This window comes from Anolis carolinensis, chromosome 4 (genome assembly GCF_035594765.1).
Source record: "Anolis carolinensis isolate JA03-04 chromosome 4, rAnoCar3.1.pri, whole genome shotgun sequence".
Classification (NCBI taxonomy): domain Eukaryota; kingdom Metazoa; phylum Chordata; class Lepidosauria; order Squamata; family Dactyloidae; genus Anolis; species Anolis carolinensis.
This window is the reverse complement of record NC_085844.1, coordinates 57,640,930-57,663,005: the sequence shown is the minus strand read 5'-3', so window position 1 is coordinate 57,663,005 and position 22,076 is coordinate 57,640,930. Positions and strand designations below refer to the sequence as shown.

The 22,076-nt window shown below is 36.5% G+C and overlaps 1 protein-coding gene across 3 annotated transcripts in view; it reads right to left on the bottom strand.

Moving 5' to 3' along the window:
- rock1 (Rho associated coiled-coil containing protein kinase 1) overlaps positions 1-22,076 on the bottom strand; it is an 86,695-nt gene that overhangs the window by 52,873 nt on the left and 11,746 nt on the right. For all 3 annotated transcript variants that reach the window (XR_010006016.1, XM_008108647.3, XM_003219652.4), the window contains exons 2-8: positions 13,342-13,423; positions 11,156-11,256; positions 9,110-9,247; positions 6,769-6,944; positions 4,709-4,793; positions 4,348-4,492; positions 477-615 (exon numbers count right to left, since the gene is read on the bottom strand). Coding sequence is in view for 2 of the 3 variants with exons in the window: in XM_008108647.3 (XP_008106854.1) it covers positions 477-615; positions 4,348-4,492; positions 4,709-4,793; positions 6,769-6,944; positions 9,110-9,247; positions 11,156-11,256; positions 13,342-13,423 (866 nt within the window). In the remaining variant the exon portion in view is untranslated. The remainder of the gene's footprint in view (positions 1-476; positions 616-4,347; positions 4,493-4,708; positions 4,794-6,768; positions 6,945-9,109; positions 9,248-11,155; positions 11,257-13,341; positions 13,424-22,076) is intronic.

Here is a 22,076-nt window from a genome sequence, read left to right as displayed (position 1 = left end):
TTGTTTCTAGATATTCATATGTAAGCCTCAATTTTCTAACAAAGTCTTGATTATTTCTTCCTCTAATGCCATTAGATAGCTTGGCCATTTGGATATAGTCTAATAATTTATCTCTCCAGTCCTTTATAAATAGCTCTTCCCTCCCCCCCCCCCCTTCATGATTTTGCTATTATTAATCTTGCAGCTACAAAACTGTCTTGGCAAATTTCTATATCTTATTTACTGATTTTTTTTACCAAATAAACCTAAGAGGCACATTTCTGGGGTTTTCTTAACCTTTTTAGTAATTATTTTGTTTGTTTCCTTGATTACCTTTTCCCAAAAGGTTTGGCACCAGCCTACAAGTCCACCAAGTGTGGAAGAAGGTACCTTTATATATTTTTTATCTCCCGCATTCCCCCTGATGGGATTGTTCATTTTTTTAATTTACTGACCCACCGGCCTTAGTTAAACAAAGCAAAAATAAAATACTTTACCTGTCAGTTAAGAATCCACAAATAAGATTTTTTGCATCTTTAGAAATATCATTATCATCAGGGAAGCTTAGAGAATTTTTATGGTTCATAATTTTACTATATGTTCCAACCAATGAATCTGCATAAAAGGGGGTATCTCCTAAAATTTAAATAAAAAAGAAATATCACACCACTGTTAGACAGCCATTTAATAAAAGCAGATAATTTAAGATTATAAATATAATATCTAATAATTACTGTGGTATAATAACACAGAACAAAATAATCTCTAAAATCAGGACAGCAAATACAGAGCAACATTCTGAAAACAGGAGAATTCCAGAAAGGAAACAACCAGAGCCAGCTAACACCTCCCAACAAAGGATTCCCCCCCAAGGAGGAAGCAACCAGGCTTTGAAGCTGCAAGGCCATTAAATGCTAATCAAGGTGACTAATTGCAGCATTCATACTTGCCTCCAACAGACAAAAGTTCTTTCTCCCATCCTGGACATTATTCCACAGGTATGTAAACCCCACTTGCCTGGCTGCTTCCTACCTTGGGGGATCCTCCATTGGCCACCTTGAATAGCACTGAACAGCCTTGCAGCTTCAAAGCCAGGCTGTTTCCTAACCAGAGAGATCCTCCATTGGCCACCTTAAATAGCACTGAACAGCCTTGCAGCTTCAAAGCCAGGCTGCTTCCTAACCAGAGAGATCCTGCATTGGCCACCTTGAATACCACTGAACAGCCTTGCAGCTTCAAAGCCAGGCTGCTTCCTAACCAGAGGATCCTCCCTTGGCCACCTTGAACAATACTGAACAGCCTTGTAGCTTCAAAGCCAGGCTGCTTCCTAACCAAAGGGATCCTCCGTTGGCCACCTTGAATACCACTGAACAGCCTTACAGATTCAAAGCCAGGCTGCTTCCTAACCACAGGGATACTAACCACCAGACTATGCCACAGCAACGCATGGTTGGCACAGCTAATTTGCCTATAAAACAATCATGCAAACAGAAGTAAAAACTCTCACAAATTGCCCCCACTAAAAAAAATAAAAAATAAGTAATTTAAACAACCATTTCAAATATAGAAACAAACCCATGCATCCTTTAAAATATCCTATAGTAACATGCTCACTTTCAGTTGACCATGCATGGGCTTCCAACTTTCCATCAGATAATACTGAAGTAGCATGCATTCTGCTACATACAGCAGCTCAAACATATCAATTATAATAAAATTGAGCAACTGAGGAACTTTAAACTTAGCTCTCTAGTTAAACATAAAAAGTCTTAAGCACAAACATTTGTTTAAAAACTTTTCCATTAGCAAACTGGAAGACTCCTACTATCTACAAGATGTGGGATCCCACTTGCTGAAGAAAGTGAGATTTCTCACTTTCCCTTCAGTACAACCACCCACACTACCCCAGAAGACTCTCCAACACCCTGGAGAACCCTCATGCAACATAGGAGATTTCTCAAAAGTCACTTCCTTTTATGCTACTGGAAAAGTACCCCTGAGAAAAAATGCAGGTGATGCTACTGCTGTTGGAAGGAAAATCTGGACTCAACCCAACAAAAATAAATGCAATAATTAAAGCAGCAGCAGAAGGGCATAAAAACTATGTAAAGCTATTCAAATACATTTCTATAGTACCAACTGCACGGGACTAAAACCAAGACACAAGGTATAATCCTGTACTAGAGTTTCTAAGCACTATTCAAGAGCACATTCATGTAAAGCGTCAATAATCCACTTTAGGTGTGACTACTGCATGAGCAATAATTTGCTTGGCTAGTACACAAACTGAAGCTGAGCAAAGGCATGCCAAATCACAGCCACTATCTGGGCCTTCAAGAGCAAAGCAGGATCCAGGAGCACTCCTGAACTACAAGACCTTGTTCTTCATATTTCATTTCCACAAAGCACATAAAGTAATCTCAAACCCTATTCAGATCTATCACTGGCCAGAAGTAGTTCTGTTTTGACACGAGAAGATAAGGGTGAGAAGCTCATACACATAATCTGCATGTTGTTGAAATTAAATTAAAAACTCTGTACAACACCACCAAGAGATACTGAACATGTTAAATAACTCTGGTTAAGAAGGCAAAATGTTGCGGAAATTCCAGAATCCCCCAGGACTGTGAATAAAAAAGCCAATAAAGCTCCAGCAAAATCAGAACACACTAGTAGTTACTCGAAGAGGTCATCGTGCAAGACAAGCAAAACCACTTCAGTTCCCAAATTCAACTTGAAATCAGATTGGAGAGGTTTCAAATTTTAGTATTGTCCATGAAAATTTGGAGCTGAGCTACAATTAGTTACTCAGGAACTTTACTAAAGAATGGCAAATTAGAGACAGGCTGATGGTTACAAAACCATTTTCAAGGGAGGCACAACTATCATTCTCCTCTAGCCAAGAATTGACATCTTGAAAAATGTTTGTTGCTTCTTCTTCTTCATTCTCTCAGTTGTTTCCGACTCTTTGTGACCTCATGGACCAGTCCACGCCAGAGCTCCCTGTCGGCCGTCACCGCCCCCAGTTCCTTCAAGTTCATGCCAGTCACTTCAAGGATACCGTCTATCCATCTTGCCCTTGGTCGGCCTCTTTTCCTTTTTCCTTCCAGCATCATGATCTTTTCCAAGCTTTCCTTCTCATGATGTGGATAAAATACTTCATCTTTGCCTCTAGTATCCTTCCCTCCAGTGAGCAGTTGGGCATTATTTCCTGGAGGATGGACTGGTTGTATCTTCTTGCAGTCCAAAGCACTCTCAGGATTTTCCTCCAACACCAAAGTTCAAAAGCATCTATCTTCCTTCGCTCAGCCTTCCTTATGGTCCAGCTCTTGCATCCATAGGTTACTATGGGGAATACCATTGCTTTGACTATGCAGACCTTCGTTGCCAGTGTGATGTCTCTACTCTTCACTATTTTATCAAGGTTGGCCATTGCTCTCCTCCCAGGAAGTAAATGTCTTCTGATTTCCTGGCTGCAGTCTGCATCTGCAGTGATCTTCGCGCCGAGAAATATAAAGTCTGTCACTGCCTCCACATTTTCTCCCTCTATTTGCTAGTTATCAAAAGGTGTGGTTGCCATGATCTTGGTTTTCTTGATGTTTAACTGCAGCCCGGCTTTTGCACTTTCTTCTTTCACCTTGGTGATAAGGCTCCTCAGCTCCTCCTCACTTTCAGCCATCACAGTGGTATCATCTGCATACCTAAGGTTGTTAATGTTTCTTCCAGCAATTTTAACTCCGGCCTTGGATTTGTCAAGCCCCACACACCGCATGATGTATTCTGCATACAAGTTGAATTAGTAGGGTGAAAGTATGCAGCCCTGCTGTACTCCTTTCCCAATCTTAAACGAGTCTGTTGTTCCGTGGTCTGTTCTTACTGTGGCTACTTGGTCTTTATACAGATTTCTCAGGAGACAGACAAGGTGGCTTGGTATCCCCATAACACCAAGAAAATGCCACAGTTTATTATGGTCCACACAATCGAAAGCTTTAGAATAGTCAATAAAGCAGAAATAGATGTCTTTCTGAAACTCCCTGGCTTCCTCCATTATCCAGGAAATATTGGCAATTTGGTCTCTCATTCCTCTGCCTTTGCTAAACCCAGCTTATACATCTGGCAACTCTCGCTCCATGTATTACTGGAGTCTTCCTTGCAGGATCTTGAGCATTACCTTACTGGCATGGGAAATAAGTGCCACTGTACAGAAGTTTGAGCATTCTTTAGTGTTTCCCTTTTTTGCTGCTGTAAACCCCAAATCCAACAGCTTCCTTTAATTACTAATACACAATATTTTACATGAATAACTCCATGTTTTTAATCAAATGGAAATGCAGTTAATGCCATGTTCAGAACTGTTCTGATGCTCACCCACAAGCATTTCATACAAAAAGACGCCAACTGACCACCAGTCACATTCTCGTCCATAGTAACCATCACCACCTTGAGATTTTAATACTTCTGGAGATATATAGTCAGGTGTTCCAACAGCTGTATCACATCGTACCATACCTTCCTATAAAGAGAGAGATGTTATTGAAAAAATACTCTGTGGGACTCTCCTAGAATTATGAAAAGCATCTTGAAACATATTCATAAATCTTGCTTCAAAGCATGTGCCAAAATGAAGACTGAATTCCACTTAAACACTTAATAAGTTAAATAAATACTGGCATTCATAAAAATGTTATCAACACAAAGATAATTCTGAATTTTTAACAAGCATACCAACCTTATTCATCTTCATACAGGTACCAAAATCTGCTAGTTTTAAATGGCCGGATTTATCTAGCAGCATATTATCAGGCTTTACGTCTCTGGAAAAAAACAGTTTTATTTAAAAAATAGCAATGCTGGCCATTATAACTTTAGATATATAAAGTTAGTAAACAACAAATTACTAAGCTGATAGTGAACGTCTGAACCACATCTGTACTCATATTGTTTCCCTTTACTGAAGTCAACTCTTCCACTGTGGTTTAAGCATAAAAACTTTACATCAGTTCAGAGAATCTGCCTCATCTATTAACTCACATTTGTTTTTCCAGCTCTCAGGCAGAGGTCTTCTACAATCATTTATGACCTGATGTTTTGAGTCATTAACTGGCAGCATAATTAGCACTTAGTGTATATATAAATGAACTGCACAGAATTAAGGGAAAGGAGGAGCAGGAATTTATTGTAGAACAAAGGCTTTGAAGAAGAAGCATGCATTCACAGACCTGGCTCATCATCTGTTGAACATTTCTAGCTGCATTAGACCTCCGTAAGGAGCTATCTCTTTATCTTTTTAACACCAAGCTAAAGCACATACAAAGTACAGGGTTTTTTCCTATTTGTCATTGTTCTTTCTGATTCAGTAGCAATGCATTATCTGTTTATAAAGATGGCACACTGACTTTGTAAAATGGTAGGGGCTGCTGTTTAAACAGGAGCTTACAATCTGCTTTGAAAATAGTTCTACAACTGTAAAGTGTTTCTTTACAAAATACTAAACAAAATGTTTTATGGGTTCTAAAAAAATAATTTTAAACAAACTAATGCCTTCATATATTACACAAATATTATCCACCTTTAAGTATAATTGTATTTTTTCTCTCTATGATAAATAGATGATCAATTCATCTTGTTCTCATGTCAGGAATTCAGTTATAATGTTCTTGATACCTTCAAATACATGGTGAAGTGATCATCTGCATGATTCACCACAATACAGGCTTGTATCAAGCTTGGCCATCCAATGATTTTTTTAAAAAGTCTGAGCCCAGTAGAAACTGCTTAAAACTTTAAGGACCAGGAAAAGCTCTCTTAAATTTGCTTTCTTAACCCCCCTCTAGATCAGTGGTTCTCAACCTATGGGTCCCCAGGTGTTTTGGCCTACAACTCCCTGAAATCCCAGCCAGTTTACCAACTATCAGGACTTCTGCGAGTTGAAGGCAAAAACATTTGGGGACCCACAAGTTGAGAACCGCTGATCTAGATCCCCATAAAGCTCCTTATGAGGGCCCACTTCAGCAGTATGGAATAATATGGAATAGTGTTGCCGGTTGAGGATCACCCTCAATCTGACAGAAACTCAGCACTTTATCCCATGTTATTCTAGAGAATCACATTTTTAAATGGCAATTCCAGAACTACAGGGAAATTGAAGACAGGTGAAGAATAGAAAGGTTTTCTTCCTTATTTCTGCACATGCTGCTAAAAATCCAAACTAGTATGTGACAATGTGTAAGCTACCTAAACAATCATTTCCCTAACTTATCACAAAATAGAACAGAGCGCCCCTAAATGAGAGCTTCGTAATTTGTATTTAAAAAATAATAAGTCGGGAATCATGGCATATTAGTTACCATTATAGTTGCAATTTCAGAAATGTACGGTTTATTTTCCCAGTTTTCAAATGCAAATGATAAAGTTCTCTTCTAGTTACTTTGTAAAAAGTTTGTCTGGAAGGCATAGTACAAGCCAGCACTTAATCATGTAATACAGTATTTGCCCTCCATCATTCAGTATGGCCATACTGTCACAGCTACAGAAGTATACAGTTGCAGTTAAAATACAAAAGCATGAAGTTGTCCTCAACTAGTGACAATCATAATATAATGTAGTTCTACCTTTGTTATAGAACTGGGAACTAATTATAATTAATTCTGCCCTAAAGTTTGTTTGAGAGTCTCAGGATAGCTTTTCATCCCAAAATTTCTTTCTCTCCAGAAAGAAATGTTAAGCAGTTTGAGAATAACTTGCAGAAAATGATTAAATCTTTATTTATTAAGAAGAATAGAAAAATACCTGTGAATAAAGCCCATGGAATGAATTGCATCTAATGCAAGAACAACCTCTGCAGTATAGAATCTTGCCCATTTCTCAGGAACATCATAATTGCTCATTAAATTCACCAGATCCCCACCAGGCATGTATTCCATCACCATGTAAAGATAACGATCATCTTGGAATGCATAAAATAACTGCAAGAGGAAACAGTCTAATATCACTGAAAACTTCATTATATTATTGCTTTTTAAAATAAACTTATGGTATCATTCATTCAATTAAAATGATTAATTCCTAATATTTAAACCTTAATAAAATTATTGGACTTTCTGAAGCAGTGGCTTATATTTTCAAAAGCACATCAACACAGATGTTTATCATTTCTTTTATAAACTGTATCTGAAAACAAATAATGGGCTGCAGGATCTGTAAACATGCCACAACCATATTGATTTCAATGCCAAATTTATTTCAACTCAAGAAAGCAAGTGAATAATCTATTCTCTCTATTCAGGCCAATAGGATACTTCTTGCCATCAGCCAATATATAAACTGTGAGTATATAAAACTCCCTTGGTAATAATTAATCATAGCTTTCCATGTAACCCAAACAAGGAAGATGCTATTATGACCTTCAGAACAAGCCATGTTCTTAAACTACAGTCTGAAGTGAGTTTAAGACTCTGACTTGTTCTAAAGCTGATATATGTAGCTCTTCAGATGGGATAAAACGTGACACTATGGTTAATAAGAGATTTCTTTGTTTGAAAGTATTTGAGTAAAAAGACTGTAATGGAAAAACTCAAGTGTATCTCAGCATGATAGACTGTAATTCAGTCACTTCAAGCAGGCTATTCACTCAGTAATGTTGTATCTGTAACTGCACATATCAGGAAAAAGTAGTGGCTAGCATTTGAATACAATATATAGACTATTTTCTCCTTCAGAAAAAAAATACTCTGCAATTATGAAAACCAACAGTACAATAATCAACACTTAATGTTAACATTTGTCTTATAACTTTTTTCTGCCTTACACAAGAACATTTCTACATTGTTCTTTCAGTATAATTAAGTGTAGTTTTTCCTTTTTTAATTTTAGATATTGACTTAAATCCAGTTCTGTGTTTGTGTAAACAGGTAACATAATGATTTCCCCCACATCTTGCAGGTCTCTACCCATACAAAAGTATCTGCTACAAAGGATTTCTCTCCCCTCCAAAGCAGGCTTTGAGTGTGCACAGGAGGCAACTAGTTCTTCTGACCGTACTTAATTTTAAAATGTTAGTTGCCCAAAAGTACTGGCATTTAGTAAACTAACTGATCTTTTTATTTAGTCTTCAAATTCATTAGCACTAACTTATACAAGCAAATACAAACATGCTGAAACATAGATTTAAAATTGCTTAAATATATAAATTAAAGTAGGTTGTTAATACATTTGCTATAGTCTTAATAAGCTAATATATGGTTACTGTATAATTATACTCATGGCTCCATGCAGTCATGCCGGCCACATGACCTTGGAGGTGTCTACGGACAACGCCGGCTCTTCGGCTTAGAAATTGAGATGAGCACCAACTCCAAGTCAGACATGACTGGACTTAACGTCAGGGGAAATCTTTACCTTTTACTATAATTCTAGAAATTTTAGTAAAGAAATCAACCCAAAAAAACTGGGTCAACTTATTCACACGTCATTGTGAGTATTGTACCTTAACTCATATCAAAAAAGGAATCATCCCATACTCTGGTGAAAAGTGGCAAAATAATTTAGTCCATCCTAGGAAAACCTAAAAGAAGCACTGATCCCTTCTACTCAGTCTACTGTGGCACCACTTCTGGCCTTTTTGATTGCCAGTATGGGAAAATGTCAGTGGTGGCCAGGGGTAGCATTTGTACTTTCCCCTCAACTTAATATTAATAATAAAAATCTTTATTTTTAGAGCACCCTATCTCCCCAAAGGGACTCAGGGTGATTTCCAAAAATAAGGCAACCATTCAATGCCAAAAGAAAATCACATAAACAGTTTACATCAGGACAAGGAACATTAGACAATATAAACAACCTAACTGTAACTTCACAAAATAATGAACAAATAGAATAAAGCCTAAAAAATGAAAATAAGAAATAGAAATAAAATAGAAACATCATAAAATACAAAAACCCTAGTAAAACACACTAAAAATAATATATACTGTATAAAGAACTTATCCACAGGTCTTATCAAAATCCATAATTTTGGCCCCCACACCTGCCTTTGACTTAAAGATGAGGTCAACTTATATATAAGTATATATGGTAAGTACAATTTTCACTAACTTCTTTCATGAAAATATAAATAAATTAGTTGTTATACCTGAACTACCCAAGGGCTATTTGCAAATGCCATGATGTCTCTTTCTTCCCAGAAGAATGCAGAATCTGATCTTTTTATCATCTCAAACTTGCTCAGGAGCTTCATAGCATAGACCTTTCGAGATGACTTATGCCTTACCTTAAAAAACAAAATGCAGGGTGAAAAAATCGTTATCAATAAGACTTATAGGTTCACTCACTATAGGTACAAGTCCTAAACTTGTTTTGTGCCAAGCAGCAAGCAACTGACCTGTAAGGAAGGCTTATGAGTCTCACACAGATTACACAGGAAACAGCTAGTGGAAGTGGACTTCCCAGCAACCCTTCCTGTGGCAGCTAATACGGTATATACTTGAGTATAAGCCGACCCGAATATAAGCCGAGGCACCTAATTTTACCACAAAAAACTGGTAAAACTTATTGACTCGAGTATAAGCCGAGGGTGGGAAATGCAGCAGCTACTGGTAAATTTCAAAAATAAAATTATATACCAATAAAATTACATTAATTGAGGCATCAGTGGGTTAAATGTTTTGAATATTTACTGTATTTCAAAGTAAAACAGTAAACTAACTCTATAAGTGGAAAAGCAACAATAACTTTATAATCATCATCATCACCATCATCAACAACAGCTTCACTTGTACCCTGCCCTATCTATCTCCCCCTGGGGACTCAGGCCAGCTTCCAACATAGTAACAGGCAAACATATAATGCCTACATAAATAATGCAGAGCTAGATATAGATCTATCATTATATATACTAATTTCACATATGTATTTCCCCCTGAAACCTTTGCAAATCCTCTCTCTATGTGCATTTTCCACCTGCAATATTTGTAAGCCCTATTTATCAATGTTTATATCTATCTAGACATCTGTGTGTGTGTGTGTGTGTGTGTGCGCGCGCGCGCATTTTCCCTCTAAACTTGCAAACATGTGAGGGTAAAATTCATATATAAAATTAATGTATACATATAGGAACAGATATACAGGTACATGGATATCTCTATCTATATTTACATAGCATTTGCAAAGACCTGTAAACACATGAGGGGAAAATTCATATATTAATGTATTTATAGGGGGAACATCTATATAAATATATAGAAGCTTTGGGGCATGCATTTACCCAAGGAAGAAATGCAAGCAAAGTCCCCCTAAAAACAACTTTGTCCTCTTTTCTCCTGCCCTTTCCCACCTCTTTTCTTTCTCCTTTTTTCAAACTCTAAAAGTAGCCAGAAAAGGCTTTTTAAAACTTCTCTCCCCCTCCCAAAAAACCCCACCTCATTTTTGTTTCCTTAGGAATAAAAAAGAAATACACACCTTCTGTTGCTCTCTTTTCCCTCCTTCTCTCCCTTTGGACTCAAATGTTCTTGCAATAATGGTAGTAGTACTAGTAGTAGTAGTAGTAGTAATAATAATAATAATAATAATAATAATAGTAATGAATCGTGCAAATTTGCAAGAATATCTTTTTTCCTTCCCCTTCTACCCATGCAATCTGGCTTGCAATGGTTTGTCTCACATTCTCCTTCTACTTTTGAAAACATTTGCTTCTTGTCTCTGTCTCTCTTTAAAAAAAAAAAAAAAGATAACCAGCCTGGGAGGAGAAGCGAAGAAGAGAGGTTTTGGAAAGGAAAACATACTGTGGCCTCCAGGCTCCGCTGCTGGCTTGACCTTGCCGCCGGGGAGGCTTTTTCAGCTCATAAATAAGGACTGAAAAACTCGGCTTATCTTCAAGTATATACGGTAAGTGTTCCCTGAAAGTGCTACAGAGATACCTGGGAATACTGCTGAGCTTCCACACAACTACCAGTGACCCCTTGGGCCCACTGTGGTAAGCCCTGCCTCATGCAGTACAGTCCCTTGAACCCTCTAGAAAGAAATTTGAGGTGCTGCTATGGGAATGAGGGACAAGGAAGTGGGGAAAAATCATCACAAGGCCTGATGCATATAGGTATGCTCCTTTTTCATTATAATAACTTCCCTTTTAAGAATACAAGTTTTAGCAATAGTCTTATCCATATACAAAATAATAACTTACCAATTGGACTTCCCCAAATGCACCTCTTCCAATAACTTTCACCACTTCATAATCTTCAGCTTTCATACGGAGATCTCTTATTTTGTTTATTGTGTCTTTATCTTTGAGGAAAATATTAAAAAGGAAAAAAAACTTTAACACAAGGCATAATAGGAGCATGCAAAACTTTTAGAATAAAACATGTAATAAAATACTGAATAAACACTACATTCTTTTTATGTTTCATGTGTTGATAATTTCTTGCAACATCTGTTGCTGGTTAAGTACACACACTGTTTAAATGCTGCTTCCTTCCCAAATCTTTTCCTAAGTTGCAAACTGCTCTCGTACATCTCTGAATGGTTACTTTCATTTCCATAGCAACATATAAATGTCAAACACACAATACAAGATTTTCACTGCAGGAACAAACCAGGAATGAAGTTTAATTTTGGTTTAATTGTACTTAAATGTTTGAAATGAGTCATCAGAACAATTTCCACTCATCACAATCCACCTGGATACATCACTGTACAAAAAACTAGTGACAGACCTAAGCAACTATAGTATACCTAGGGTTAAAGCTACATAAATAAGATTCCAGTAATGTAGTCTTTTTGCTTTTTTACATATTTTCAAAAACCTCTTACCATGAAAATATAAGCAAAAAGGCCCGCATTTTAAAAATAAAACTATCAGCCAATAAACCACAATAATTTAAATTCTCGTCTGTCAGATACTTCCAACTCCAAATTTGGTAACATGCTATTTTAATCTACATGGGTCAACGCTGGCATGAGATTATACAAAAAAGCTTAACATTTCATTTCTCTGGTTGCAGAATGCAATGACTTAAATAGCCTTTCCTATAATGAATAGTTCAGAGAATAACATTTCCATTCTCAAAATGTGAACAAATAGGTTAATTAGGGGGGAAATACAGAAACAAGTCTCCCAACTGTAATCAATTTCTGCAAATCTTTGGTGTAATTTCACATGGAGACAGTTGACACTGCATGACATTCAGAAATTTAGCAACGATGAAGCAAGGGAATTAAGTTGTCTAAGCAAATGTAACTTAGTGACAAGAAGAAAACCAACCAGAGCTTTACAGAAATCCAGTTCTCAGGATTGTCCAACATCTTTCTTACCTCCTTCATTTGGAGCTGGTGGGTGGGGACGTAAATAAAAAGTGGAAGTAACTTCTGGTCACTTCTCCACCAGATTTGTGAACAATCTGGGGGCACTTTATCCCACTGACATGGTGCAGGAGAGGAATTTAACCCTGTTTTCACTGCAGTCCCCAGTCCTTTTTAGGAACATACTCTCTTTGAAGGAATAAGATGCAAAGATGGAGCAATAAACTATATGGTAAAGTATCAGAGATGTAAGCACTGCATAGAATGAGATGCTGTTTTTAATCATGTGCATTGCATGCACTTTCAGGAAGCTAAAGGCAACAAACTTAACTGCCCCTCACAACTCTATGATTTAGATGAGGAAGAAAGGCAGTAACAGTTAGAGAGTGCTTTGTTTACTTCACGTATCTTCTTCATTCACACAGTCGTCTCCGACTCTTCGTGACCTCATGGACCAGTCCACGCCAGAGCTCCCTGTCGGCTGTCGCTGCCTCCAGTTCCTTCAAGGTCAAGCCAATCACTTCAAGGATACCATTCATCCATCTCGCCCTTGGTCAGCCTCTCTTCCTTTTTCCTTCCATTTTCCCCAGCATCATGATCTTTTCCAAGCTTTCCTGTCTTCTCATAATGTGGCCAAAATACTTCATCTTTGCCTCTAATATCCTTCCCTCCAGTGAACAGCCAGGCATTATTTCCTGGAGAATGGACTGGTTAGATCTTCTTGCGGTCCAAGGCACTCTCAGGATTTTCCTCTAGCTCCAAAGTTCAAAAGAGTCTGTCTTCCTTCGTTCAGCCTTCCTTATGGTCCAGCTTTCGCAACCATAGGTTACTACGGGGAATACCATTGCTTTAACTATGCGGACCTTTGTTGCCAGTTACTTCAGGTATAAATGACTTCAAATACTAAATTGCCACACACAAAATTAGTAGAATTCCCATATGCATCAACACCATATGAAAAATATACATCTTAAATGGAAAGGAAGTCGCATACTGCATAAAATCATACCAGCAGCAATATCAGAAGTCCAATGGCCAGCATATATGTATATATAAGTCCACACTTACATTTGTTTAAAAAGGTGTCTATGTTTTTATTTTTCCTTAAAGCGGGAAAATCCAAATCATATACCAGGGCATCTAATCCATCCTGCAAAACAAAAGCAGTTAAGATGTTTTAGAAAAAAGATAATATATATTACTTATAAACAACTTCTTAAGTTTAAACATTTCTTTGATTTTGTATATTTATGTATGTTTTAAATGGTTCTATGTTCTTTAATGTATTATTTTAAAAATGGTAATATTTTAATTGCATTTTAATTTTATTATTATGTTTTAACTAATTTTGTTTTATGGTTTGTGAGCCACCTTGGATCCCCCCACAGGGAGAAAAGTGGCATATAAATACAATAGACAAATATATAAATAATCAACCATGTTTGAAATAAGCATATAATAAAAACAGTTATTCACATGAAATTCTACAAATTTTGAAGTAAAAAAAACAGCCATACACCATTCACCTTACCAGTACAATTTGATTATACTCTTTACATTCCTAGCAAGTAATAATGTGATTCATGTGATTTTTCTTATACAGTATTAGACTAAAGATACTGTCACAAACTAATAACATTATTGCAAAAAGCAAAATACAGGCATAACAGTCTTGACTTCTGGTGTCAAGTGGCAACAATTCTAAAGCAAGGAACAAAAAAAAACCACAACAACCCAAGCATCTACAATCTATCTATATTATTGCACTGCTAGGAACCATTTCTGAGTCCCATGCCTAATACCTTTATCACTGTATAACATGGTACATGTTTGAAAGTGGAGTGTTGTCTCTCAGTGTGGTTAACTTAAAACCTCTCTGAAGGCTTTAAAAGAGAGTCTGAATGGTCATCTGTCAGCAGTGCTTTGATTGTGTGTACCTGAATGACTGCGGGTTGGACTGGCTGGTGCTGGTGGTCTCTTCCAACTCTATGATTCTATGATACTGTGTCATTTTTAATTATTATAATTAAGGCAAATCCATCAATGGGATATGCTACTAATTGATTAAAGATTTGTGATCAATATGCAACTGTAGAATGGTGAAGGGGGAATTGTGTGTTTTAAAATGCATTTTAACTGCATTTATTATATTTTAATTGTATTTTAACTTAACCTACACAGTACGATTTAATTGGGTTTTTTTAATTTTTGTATTTGCTCTGTTTTAAATGGGAACCAAAGTGTGTGGTTGTTAGTTGCCTTGAATCGCCACAAGGAGAAAGGTGGGACATAAATAAATAAATAAATAAATAAATGAGATGGCATTATTGCAAAAAATACAATTAACATTATAAAGTCAATTGGACAACCTCTCTTAATCAATGAACGCAACATCCTACATTTTAAAATGCTAAATACAATTTGAACAAATTTTCTTAGTAATCACAAGATAAAAATATGCATATTTCTACTATGCCTCACACTACATAACATTGTAGTAGAATTAAACAACTTTAAAAACTGTTGTAATGAAATGAGACTGCTCTCTTCTATAAATATGTATGAAAGTAAGATAACTTGGTATGAAATCTGAATATAACTAAATATAACATCTGCAACATAATACCGTATACATTTATTTGGAAGTAAGTACCATTAACCTCAGTGGTACTAATGATGTATGCCTGGTATTCATAGCATAATTTCTTAAACTTAAACTAAACTCTTATGAAAAGTCCATTTCTTTGTAAAGTGTAGGGGAAATATTTTCATCAATCTGCTTAAAGTAATTTTATGTAAGTTCTGATTTTTCCTGAATAAAATATCATTTGTGACTTATAGTTAGGGCAATTTACAATCCAATTTTATGTGTAATGCAAAAATAATTCTATCTATGCACAAATGAGAGGTATAAATATGGAGGACAAATACCTGTTTCACTTAGAGGTTTAGAGATTGTTTTGTAATTAATTTAATTAAACATTATCTGGACAACATATTCAGAAGTAAACATGTTGGCCAGACAGCAAAAAACAAAAACAAACAACAAAATTCAGAAAAGATGTTTCCTTTATTGGCCACCCAAAATGCATAAAACACATCATGCAACCATTCAAAGCTCCACTGGCTTCTTCATCAATCAAAAGATACCATATATACTTGAGAATAAGCCAAGTTTTTCAGCCCTGTTTAGGGCTGAAAAGCCCCCCCCCCCCCCGGCTTATACTCGAGTGAGGGTCCTGGACGGCTTATATTCGGGCCGGCTTATACTGAAGTATATAGCTAATAAGAGTTGGACAGTCTTATCTTATTTAAGTCTTATTATCTTAAATTACAGTTTTATGTAAATATTCAAAAACATTTAACCTATTGATGTCTCAATTAATGTAATTTTATTGGTATCTATTTTTATTTTTGCAATTTACCAGTAGCTGCTGCATTTCCCACCCTCGTCTTATGCTCAAGTCAATAAGTTATCCCTATTTTTGTGGTAAAATTAGATGCCTCGGCTTATACTCAGATCGGCGTATACTCGAATATATATGGTAGTTTAAAAATCATACAAAAGAAAATAATTATTCAGAAACTTATTGGAAATGTAATTTTCTGTGCATAAGAAAAAAGCCTATGGATTCATAAAGGACAAAGATCCCCAGGATCCCCATAGGAGTTACTTAACTACTACTGATGGAGTTTACATTTTACTATCCTATGTCTTAGCATCCACTCTAGTAAGAGGTGATTGGTCTCTGCCTGCACTGGGATCCTTCCAGATCAAGTGAACAGCAAGAGAAACAACATCTAACACAAGAGAAACATCTAATACAAAATATAGGACTTTTCACTTTGCTTTTTCTGTTGTATGATTTTTGACATCTTTTGCCTGATAAAGCCACCAGTAAAGCTTTGAAAGCCTGCATTTGGATTGGTCAATAAAACAATCTATTGTGTAACGTGTGGCACATCTGTAATGCAGCTTGTTATGATAATGAGGATTTAGTCTGACAACAATTAATATTCAGTATCATTTTTAAATAAGAAATTAAGATATACAAAAGTTACTGTGCATCATACTTTTAAGGTCCCATTAACTTTTAAATGAATATATTGTTATGGTTACAGTGATCAATTAGTTGGCAAATTTAGTCTGAAAATATATTTAAGGAGACATCTCCCTCTCTCCCCCCTCCCCCTTGCTCCCTTCTATTCACTGTAGCAGCCATTATTCATGATGTATTTGCAAATTTACTCTTCACCACACAATCCACACCAGTAAGTTCATATTCACCCCCAGTCTTATTTATGATTGGGACATCACAGCAGATGCCTCAAAAAAGGGAGATGATAACATGATAAACACCTTTGGGGATACCAAATATAGACTTGCACAATGCTGGAAAAAACAAATAGAAAAGAGGAGACAGTTCTCAGAAGCACTGCTTTGAAGGTTCACCAGCCAGGGAAATAGAAAAAGAGGGATGGGAATATAGTGCCACTAAGGTTCCTAGGCTTTAACAAGGGTAGGAAAATAAAAGAAGGGTCTCTAAAATGCAGATGATAAGATTCCTGAGATAAACCAATAGAAGCAGAAACAGGGGTACAACCATAACAGGAAACACTCTATGAGGCACTGCTATCAAAATTCCTGAGATTTTAGGGATATGGGACAGGGGAGAACACTGCTGCTTAGATTACTTAAATTCTAAAAATAGCAAGGGAAAAAAAGAAGAAAAACATAATGATAAGATTCTTGAAAAATGTCTGCATGTGCATGTCTGCATGTCTGGTGCCTGTTTTAACTTTTTTTGCAATAAAAACAACTGTATCTGACATCAAAGCTTATCACATATTGTTCAGATACATTAAGAATGGCAATTGAAGAAACAGTGACAATGCTCCTACTGTGTGTTCAGAAAAATGATGCTCAGAAAGGGCCATTATCCACTGGATAGCATTAAGAGCTGTCTTTTAGTAATGACTTTATCTTAACAACGAAGACGCAGAAAAATACTGTACAAAGTTTCAGGATCACTCCTTTATCAGACAAGTTAGAAAAAGTGAATAGAGAAGATAATGGCAAGCTGGGGTGTGTCCACAGAAAAGTGACCAAAGTGATAAAAGTTCTGGAAGACAAGCCTTAGGAAGAACTTGGAAAAGAGAAAGTTAAGAGGGAATATGATAGGCATGTTTAAATATCTGAAAGAATGTCCTTTTATAGAGAGAGCACGCTTGTTTTCTGCTGCTCTAGACCAGCGGTTCTCAAACTGTGCTCTGCAGAGTCTTTAGGGCTCCGCGAAGCACAGTCAGGGGCTCCACAGCCCTGCCCCCTGCTTCCCCCTCTCTAGGATGTACGTGGCCTGTGGAGCCCCGCTGCTGACATGGCCTACAGGGCCTGCATAACATCGACGGCTCTTACCTACCTGCCCGGGACCCAACGCCTGCCTGCCTGCCTCCTTCTCCTCCTTCTCTACGAGCAGCTCAGTCGGACCGACAATACTGTGAAACATAGTAATACTTCACAGTATTGTAGGCACGCTTGTGGATCAGTTGGGATAACATCATCTGTAGTTGCATTGCACAAAAGTGGTGGCTTTTTATACATAGAGAAATTTATGATTAAGTTGTTTAAAAAACCAAAAGCTTTATTCTTTCTACCTCCTTTTAAATGCAAAGTAAGGTGGAGCTGTTATCATGTGAAAGCAAAAAATTACATTCATATATTTGGTAGACTTGCTGGAATCCAAACAAAAAAACTAACCTTGCATCTTTTCCTTTTTTGGGCACGGAGCACAGTAGATTTATAAAATGATAACTCATAAACTATTATTTTATTCATAATACTTCTATTAGTTCTAGAATCATGTTAGAAATAAAGGAGAATATTTTATTTTTGCTTCAAACTTAAGGATCAAATAGGCAATGAGTTTAAAATCTCAGTTTAATTTTAGCAGTTATTCACACTTGCCTAACAAATTAATTTTCTTGGCTTCTTTCATCAGATCTTAATCACTGTATGATAAAAATAAGTGTCAGAGAGGAGAGAAACAGAGGCTCAAATTCTGATACAGCTACTTTAAATGTCTATATAAAACTTACTAAGAATTTTTATCCTATTCCCCAGACAGAACTGCATCAAGTCAAAAAAATTTGCCATCTCTCCAGCAGTTAATCTGAGCAATCTTGAAGGATGTGTTGTTGAAGGCTTTCATGGCCGGGATCACAGGGTTGTTGTATGTTTTCCGGGCTGTATGGCCATGTTCTAGAAGTATTCTCTCCTGATGTTTCTGAGGATGCCTGCCATAGATGTGGGCGAAACGTCAGGAGAGAATACTTCTAGAACATGGCCATACAGCCCGGAAAACATACAACAACCCAATCTTGAAGGAAAATTTTAAATACTTTCCCTCCCAGCCAGTTTGCAATTTCTCTTAAGCAGGTTATGCCATGCATTGAGCAAGATTTGTCTCTCTTACAATTTTAATAAGAGCCTACATTATACTATTCCCTAAGTTTACAGGTTACTTTTGGTTACATGAAAAAAAGTCAACATTGATAAAACAGAGCAATTTTAATGAACAAGAAAATGTGAATATTATCATCAGCCCTGATTTGCTGTTGTTGTTGCAAACATCACAATATTGATGCTAAGAATGCTTGGTAGTGAGCATTTGTACACATATTAGTAAATGAAAATTCCCACTTCTGAATGAATTGCAAGCTAATACGTGCAACACATTTGTTCATTCATACGTCCCTTCTCTCTACTTCAATTGCTAGAAAATCTCACCTGAAATCTCACAGGAAGACCTCCTGAAATAGTTCTAGGTTCTTGCGAGATTTGAGATCTCTATATTAAGTTCAGTCTCAAACCACAAGATCTATAGAGGCTTGTCTCACGTGCTCCTCTGTTAGTCACCTGCAAAGCTGAAAGTAGGGAGTGGGCTCAAGATATGTTTTAAGCTGTGGCTGGTTTGCTGTGCATTTCATAGTCTGTAGGAGGTGGCCCATTACAAGTGCCACTATCATCTGCTTTTTCAAAAAGTAAGCAGAACCTCTTCTCATTCCAAACCAACCCCATCAATAGAGAAAGAGGTGGGGGGAGGGGGAGGAAAAGCAAAATAATGATACAAGAATATCACATGGTGAAAACATCACAGATTCCTAATCAGGCAGCATCAGAAGCTGCAACAGTTTCAGCTCATAACAAAAAGAAACTAAAGGAAACAAGAGGAACCATGTACGCATTAAGGGGCAAGGCTTCCCAACAAATTCAGCTCTCCAAGGTTCTGACATATTATGTCCAGACACAAAACAGTCCACATATTTGTAGCAGAAATCAAGACAAGCTCAAGTTCAAAAAACATGTTAAACAGAAATCTTAGTGTTCCTTATGAGGACAATGTGGAAGTAAACAGGTTATGTACACAAGCTCATTCTTTAAAAAACCAGATTTCAAGAAAATCCTAGCTTTTTGCAATGTATGAATTCAACTAATGTACACGTTCCCTCAGGGAGATAGGGAGGTTACAAAAAAAGTGTTGTTATAATTATTATGCGTAGTGATGGTGTTCCTAACTGAACAGATTAATAGCAATTCTAATTGTGTATATGTGTCCTTTAAAGGACAAACATGTTAATATCCTAATTTGTAGATTTAGCACATAACTCTTTAAAATAAAAAGTCATTTAGATAAAAATAACAATGACATAAATTAATATATTTACTCAGTTATTTCCTGATTACCCTTTTTTACATTTACAACTGACACATCTCCTAACCTACATTGGTTAGACTTATTTCATCAAAGAAAAGATGCAATTATGCACACATTTCTATCCAATGTTATTACTGGCAGCCAGGAAACACTACTGCATATCTGTATGACAGATTTGAAAAGCTAACGGAATGAAAAACAGTACTACTAAATATAGTTGAACAAAAGGGGGGAAATCGCAAAAGGAATTACAGTTATGTCAAATTCAGCTATCAATGAAAGTTCGACCACAGAACAATATGATATAAATACTTATTTTCAAACAAAATTCAGGGCTAAGACAAGATGTCTCCATAGTAACCTAAACAATTTTAAAACAAATATATTTTGCTTGCTTTTTGGATGTTCAGTGATCCAAGAAACTCAGAAAACATACTGACATATGCTATGTCTACTTTGTTTACTTTGGGTACATTTTTAAAGGAAAAGTAACAGGCCAAAATATTTTTCCCTATTCCATTTTCCAGTTGATAAAAGTTTCTGGTTTACAGTAGGTTTTCTTGGGAGACACAAGGAAAAAATGATATTTTGAGAGCAGAGATATCCACAGTTAACAAGCAATCACAACACAATTTTTCAACCTTTCTTTCTAGGACTTCTGTTACAGCGATGTGTTATATTGTTTACCCCCAGTTACATGCACTGGGGGTGAAACAGGAAGGTTACATTACGTGCATTGACGATATTTGGATTCAAATGTCCATTTCAGGTTGTGAAAAATAGGTTCTGAAAGTAATTTTTAATGTCCTTTGTCCCAGATATTTTCTTCATTAAGTCAAGACGTGACTAACTTATGTAAATATACAACTCACTTACTGGAAGAAGCAGGTATTTCAGCGTGAATGGGAATTTGATAAGAAACGTAAGTAAAGGCCAGCTGGATTACACCAAAATTCATCTAGTTCAGTATTCTGTTTCTACTGCTGGTCAGTCAAAAGTGTTCCAGAAAGGTGTAAAGCAGAATATGAAAGCAATAACCTTCCCCATTTGTCTGCTTCTATATGAATGTCAAGGATTCTTTTAGCAAAGAGTCTCTGGAATTAGAAGGATGGGACAATAAACTGTTGAAATTTTCTGCTCATGTCACAAAATGGCAAAACTTTCAGTCTAGATGGAGTAGCTTCCTACTTATTGTTTCTAGCCTTAAATCGCAGAATTCTAGATAACAGTCATGCTATTGAGATTTGGAGTACTTGAGCATCTAGCCACGAACCTCAGTGGTGAAATGCTGAGTTGTATTTTATTTACCTCTCTTTCTCCCATAATGTATGGGAAACTGGTGACAAGGCAACAGTGCCTTATGACATGCTTCCTAATACAATAATTTCTCCCCTCATAATGGAAGTTGAATTCCTAAACCGTCTTTATTAGTTTCACTGAAGGCAATGATATTTTCTTCTGAGTACATATATATCAGATGGCATTGTTAAGGGCTCTTCTACTTCATGGCTTAAGTGAGTTCTCAGAAAGGTAGTCAATCATAATTGGAGGACCTACTTTCCCTCCTCCAATCTGACTCTTCGAGATCTTAAATGTTTACAGCATCTGTGACTATTTTTTTATGGGGACACAGATGCATGCCAACAAAATTAAGATCTATCTGTATGTCATAATGACTATCCTCCTTAGATATTCTGAACGTTTTCAACTACATTTCTACTTACTCTAGCCCTTCTCTACATATACTTCCGATGTCCTCTACTTGTGAATAGTAGTGATTCACAACATGCTTAGATGTGAATTTTTTAAAAACTAATTATTTTATTCGAAGGATCCTTCTAGGCTGAAGAATCTCCAGTCTAGACTATGAGTGATCCCATTTCTGTGCTGACCACCTGAAACTCAAGAATTACAGCTTGCATTACAGAAAACATGAAGATTCAGAATAAGATATTAGGTATAACTTGCCCCTAAAAAGAGTGATTTTAAATAGAGAATCAGATTTATAGGGCTGCCTGGAACCAATGAGGTGACAGTGACTGGAGGGAGACCAGGTAAGGAAACAATGTCTTCCCTTCTACATGCATT